The 6,558-nt window shown below is 36.8% G+C and overlaps 1 protein-coding gene across 1 annotated transcript; it reads left to right on the top strand.

Moving 5' to 3' along the window:
• The first annotated feature begins 669 nt into the window (after positions 1-669).
• Positions 670-3,342, top strand: LOC137729119 (putative polyol transporter 1). The gene is made up of 3 exons (XM_068467949.1): positions 670-900; positions 1,162-1,508; positions 1,843-3,342. The coding sequence occupies exons 1-3, from the start codon at positions 747-749 to the stop codon at positions 2,920-2,922; spliced, it is 1,581 nt and encodes a 526-aa protein (XP_068324050.1). The 5' UTR covers positions 670-746; the 3' UTR covers positions 2,923-3,342.
• Positions 3,343-6,558: the final 3,216 nt, after the last annotated feature.

Genomic DNA, 6,558 nt, shown 5'->3' with positions numbered 1-6,558 from the left:
CCCTAGAGCACTTGGGAAGCTAGAAATTTCTTCAATCTTAGAAGCGGCTCATGATATGTGATTATAGTGCATGTAAATGGAATATCAGTTAACAAGAAAATTTTAGATTTAACATAAATTACGTAGAGCAAAATTCAAACTCTAGGGTATGGCGTGCGTTACGTAATTCGTAACACTTTCCATAGTGGGTGGGAGAAAAAAAGTACTCAAGATAATACAAAGTTCAAGATAAAATAAAATAGTGTTTGAACAGAGGTTTGATAGGGATAAATGGTCAACAAGAAGGGGAATTAATATTGGAATTCATTGGATGTCCTCAAAATGGACGGTTGATGAATTTATTCATATTTGACAATAATCAGCGAAATTAGTGGCAGTAAACACGTGTCGAGTTAGTTGAAAATTTTAATTCTTCTTGCCATGATGTTTAGAGACTCATCAACTGATTGGCTAATCCCACTTCTGAGTCCAAAACCAAATCTGAATTACTTTGGATAAGGGTCTTTGGATAAATCCAAATCCTAATCCATTACCTACGCGGGCCAATGGATAAAATCCATCCATTATAAATATAAGTGGCAATTAACACTAATTTCTATGCTCTATTTCTTCTCTCCATCAAATTATCTATCTTGTTTTCTACATACAGGCATAGTTCCAAACTCCAAACACATCTCTACCTCTCTCTCTCTCTCTCTCTCTCTCTCTCTCTCTCTCTCTCTCTCTCTCTCTCTCTCTCTAGCTTGATGGCTGACCAGAGGGTGAACGATAATGCCGTCACCGGCGGACCGCAGAATACGAGCATTGAAGATTTTGATCCTCCAAAGAAGCCAAAAACTAGCAAATTCGCTATTGCCTGTGCTCTTTTGGCTTGCACAACTTCAGTCTTACTGGGTTATGGTAATTCTCCATTTTTTTTTTATTGGAATTCTCCTTACAGTTCACGAGTTTCCCAAATTTGTTAAAGTGATAAGTGATCAATGTTTGGAGAACGCAACGTATTCATACTAGAAACATGAAAAATATTGGAAAATTAATTTGCTTCAAAAAATTGTTGTTACTCCAAAATAAGTGTCATATATACTCGTCTCGTTATATATTTTTAAATTTATATTGATTCAAATCTCATAATTTTATATTACTTGTTGATTTTATTTACAGATATTGGTGTAATGAGTGGAGCGTCACTCTTTATCAAAGAAAATCTTAAAATCAGTGACGTTCAAGTCGAAATACTTGCTGGTACTCTAAACATCTACTCCCTCCTCGGCTCCGCCTTTGCCGGCAGAACCTCCGACTGGATCGGCCGCAAGTACACCATTGTTCTAGCGGGAGTCATCTTCTTCGTCGGAGCTCTCCTCATGGGATTTGCCACCAACTACGCCTTCCTCATGGTTGGCCGGTTTGTAGCCGGAGTCGGTGTTGGCTATGGTATGATGATTGCTCCTGTCTACACTGCCGAGATCTCTCCGGCATCGTTCCGTGGCTTCCTCACATCTTTCCCAGAGGTTTGTTTCAATTTTTGTTTTTTGCTTACTTGCATATATCATCAATTTATACAATGCATGATCATCATGTGAAACAACTTACTTTTGATGTATATGATGTCAAATTTACAGCGTTTATTTGAATTGAATTTGTAACTTTGCACGTGAACTTTTTTGACAAATTTTGATCTCACACCAAAAGGAAAATATATTATTTTATTGGTTTTTTGAAATAAAATTGCATTGTATTTGTTTTGCTGCAGTTTAATTTAAAAACCAAAAATGTTGTGATGAACTTTATAATTTGTTTGGGACAGTAGAATTTATGTTGATTGGCTTGAATGTACATATGTAGGTGTTTGTCAATGTTGGCATATTACTGGGGTACATAGCCAACTACGCCTTCTCCAAGCTCCCGCTTCACTTGGGCTGGCGGTTCATGCTCGGAGTTGGCGGAGTTCCAGCTATTCTTCTCACAGTCGGCGTCCTATTCATGCCCGAGTCTCCTCGGTGGCTGGTTATGCAGGGGCGACTCGGCGACGCTAAGAAAGTCCTCCAAAGAACTTCAGAGTCCAAGGAGGAGTGCCAGCTCAGACTAGACGATATCAAAGAAGCCGCAGGAATCCCACCCCACTTAAACGACGACATTGTTCAGGTCACAAAACGCAGCCACGGTGAAGGCGTATGGAAAGAACTGATCCTCCATCCTACCCCAGCCGTTCGCCATATTTTAATCGCAGCCGTCGGTATCCACATCTTCGAACAAGCCTCTGGTATAGACACTGTCGTTCTGTACAGCCCAAGGATCTTTGAGAAGGCAGGTATCACCTCCTCCAATCATAAGCTACTCGCCACCGTTGCCGTTGGATTCACCAAGACCGTTTTCATCTTGGTCGCCACATTTTTCCTCGACAAGTTCGGACGGCGTCCGTTGCTACTGACCAGCGTGGGCGGAATGATATTTTCCCTCATGTTTCTCGGAGTTGGCCTTACAATCGTCGACCATCACAAAGGTTCAGTCCCCTGGGCCGTCGGATTGTGCATGGCCATGGTATATTTCAATGTGGCATTTTTCTCAATCGGGCTAGGGCCCATCACGTGGGTATATAGCTCCGAGATCTTCCCCTTGAAGCTACGCGCTCAAGGAGTCAGTATCGGTGTGGCTTGTAATAGGGTTACGAGTGGGATCGTCTCTATGACATTTATTTCACTGTACAAGGCCATCACGATTGGTGGGGCCTTCTTTCTTTATGCCGGAATTTCTGTTGCTGCTTGGATGTTCTTTTATACGATGCTGCCGGAAACACAGGGCAGAACCCTAGAAGATATGGAGGTCCTGTTTGGTAAATATTTCAGGTGGAGAAAAGCCAATGCAATGCTCAAGGAGAGAAAGCAAGTTGATGGTGACGACAACAACAATGCCCAAGTTTGCTAGGAATAATAACTGGAAAAGATTTATTAGGGTTTACTAGAAGTATTTGGTTTTTTTTTTTCGAATGAACTATCGGAAGCTCAGTTGTGTGTGTCTCTTCTTATTTTATTTTTATTCTATACAATGAAGGAAATGAATTTAAGATGGGATTAGATAAGTTTCTTTTTTCTTCTGAAAGAATCTTTTAATTTGCATCCCGTTTGTAGTTTTTATTATTATTTTTTTCTAAAATGGAATGGCACTAGGTCACAGATGAGACGACCTATAATAATAGGATTTGCCCAAGAATAATGATAATGCATATGAATATTTATGAACGATACTGCCATTGACAATTTTGAACGATTTTTGAACTTGGCTATTAAAGTTGTTTCTCTATTAGTAGGCAGAGTATAGAAGGGATAATCACACTGATACCCTCTCAAATTTATGTTGCTTTCTGATGTGAAAATTAACTTGACACACAAATTAAATCCTAATGTTAACAATTGTAGTATATATGTAAGTAGAGATTGTTCTAGACCGGGGATTAACTAGGGATACTCATCAACACAAATAAGACTTAAAAACACTAAATTAGACTCTATATACTCAAAACTGACTCAAAACTCTCAAAACAGCAACAAACAATAAAAAAAGACTCAATTCTAGACCTAACAAGTGATTCTTACGAACATAAGACTTAACTTGACTCAAGAGACTAAAAGAAAACAGATTTTGATTCAAATAACAAGACTTAATGGAAGGGCGATTGTTTTTGACGAAATTAAAACTTAAAACAAAAACTTTGCATGAAACACTTTATAAAAACGAATTTGGTGAATTGAAAAGGGTGAAAGGCTAGTTAGAGGGTCCTTCTCCACACATGACATATGCATACAAACCAATTTCTAGTTATTATTCCTTTAGACTATGAATGACAACACCCCAAGTTAACCGTGATAGCACAAATTAACCATCAGATTTTCCTTAACTCATTGAATTGGATGGAATATGCATCGCAACCAAATTATCCTTATCAAGTTCCCTAACTATGAAAAGCATGATAGAAAGACATATCAAAGGTCATTAAGTTCTTTGAAAACCATAAGCATTGACGAGGCATTCGTAACTATGAAAAGCATGATACTCATGCCAAGAATTTACTTAACACAATCATGACTAGTGACTTCCACTACTTGTGAATATAAGTTCATAACGATTAGGTGAAACTCCCTTATACTCTAGCATCAAATTCATGCATGCAAATTAAGTGTCGACCCTCAATCAACATACATAAACAAGTTTCGAAAACTCAGATAAGCAAATCACATTCAAGACTCAAGAAACAATAATTGGACGTAATCAATTCATATAAAACATATAATCATGGCTTCGAATTCACCTCCAACTATAAAGAAATTAGTTCCTCATGTCCATCATAATTGAAAACCAAATTAAAATAAACATTGAACTAAAACTAAGGATAGAAAGAACCTAGAAACACTCACACTCCAATGGCAAGCACGGCTCCCTTTGGATGGCAGATTGCACGGCACAAGTCCTTCCCTCTTTCCTTCCTTGTTGCAGCAATAGAGACAATTAGGTGTATGTGGTGTGAATTATGGGGTGTGGTGGAAGGGTGATACGACTTTGTGTGATGGATGGCTGAATGAAAGAATGAATGGATGGTCCTTGATTTGTGCGACATAAACATATATTTATATGCTAGGGTTTCACGGCACAAAGCCTTGGAGAACAAGGATAGGGCACGGCACAGTTATAGGGGAAAAGGTTAGGGTTTTGGGCCATCTAGAAATTAGAAACCAAAGAGAATAGGGAGAGGGTGCGGCACCAATGTAGGAGAAGGATAGGACCTTCTAGAAAGGGTATCATGGTAGGTTTCTAGAAGAACAAGGGCTAAGGGGTGCGGCACCAATGTAGGAGAAGGATAGGACCTTCTAGAACCATATATCTAGGTGTTCTAATGTCATTTGGATGTGCTCCTTGCAGCAGGAATTAAGGTAGAACAAGATTAGGTTAGGATAAGATTTGGATAAGATTTGGATAAGATAAGGTTGTTTGGATAATGTTCCATGTTTCTTGCTATTTCCTTATCTTTTTTGTCTCAAACTTGTTTCTCCAGATTTGTAGCATGTTCCTAGCCTCTTTTGACTTCAAATTCGTCCATCCACCTTGCTCCATATGCAAGCTATCCATTCCAGCCCAAAATTGCACTAAAATGCACAAAAATGCACTTTCTTGCCTCTTTAGCCAATTGGACCTACAAACACACGAAAATAGCTTAAATCACTATAATAAATATAAACTAACTATGTAAATGCAAGAAAACAAGCTAACTATGTAAATGCAAGAAAACGAGCTAACTAAGTTGCATAAATATGCTTCTATCATTTTCATAAAATTCCTTCGCATTTTAAACATTACACTCACACCTTTTTAGATTTTAATAACCCCCTTTGTCTATGTTAACCCAACAACATGATCTCTTGTAAACAAATTTGCCCTTTATTTAATTACATTCAAAATAAAGCAATGTACCTGAAAAAAGAAAAAAGAAAAAGAAAATCAAATTAAATATACTGTAAACATTTATTTTTAAGCTTCTTAGACTAAATATTTTGTTTGTTTTAACAATTTGATTAGACATTCTCCTACAATTTTGCTTCCATGTGTATGTTAATTAACACATTTTAATGTACCTAAACTACAGGACCTACCATAGCATTTAACAAAGTAGATTTTGGTGTCCATTTTCTTCACGCCTAAACAAAGGAGGGTTCCTAGATTCTTGCTAACTTACGTCTCAGAGTTTTAATCAAAGAAGAATACTGATGGCTCAAGATAAGAAGAATTTGAATTTAAGGATATTAATCGTGTTAATTTCCTCTCGTAAAGTTTATTCTCCAGCGGCACATTTTTTCCATTGATGAACTTATCATAAGTTTTAAACGCCCTCTTTCTGTACTAGGTCGATGTTGTTATTGAGGTTCCATTTTTATTTATTTTTATTCAAATTATCAGTTGGTTGCCTTTAATCGTCTTTTGAAGTTAAAGTTTTTTTGTTTTTTGTTTTTTATTGGTAAATTTGTTATTGTCAGTAGTTGGTTTAAACTTCCTCTGTTTTCAATTAAATGATTAAATTACAGTTGCATAGGAAGGATCGATACGTTTTGGTTAATGAAGGTGAAGGATTTATCTCTTTGTTAGTATTTCATTTAGTAAGTGTTGGTACATTTTGAGAATTGTTGATTAATCTAGATGAAGCACTTTCCTCTTTGTAATAATTTTATGCATTAGCAGTAGTAAGAAAACAATGAAATAGAAACTTTTTTTTTTTCTATAGAGTAAGATTTCTTCTTTTTGTAAAAAAGAAAAATAGATGTTGAGTAGTGATTACCGTTGTGACCAGATGATCTAATCATTTAGTTTGTATACTTATTTTTATTCTATTGTAGCATATCAACATAAATACTAGATGTTGATTACCGATTAAAAATGTTTTAGGTACCTGATGGTGTTACCAACGGCTAAGAATGGGAGCATGAACTACGATCAAATCCTTTACACTTTGCCCCTTTTTATGGTGCAAGTGAAGAATATGTTAAAGCCGAAATATAGGCAACATTGTTTTGGAGA

Source organism: Pyrus communis, chromosome 3 (assembly GCF_963583255.1).
Source record: "Pyrus communis chromosome 3, drPyrComm1.1, whole genome shotgun sequence".
NCBI lineage: Eukaryota > Viridiplantae > Streptophyta > Magnoliopsida > Rosales > Rosaceae > Pyrus > Pyrus communis.
This window is presented reverse-complemented; position numbering and strand designations above follow the sequence as displayed.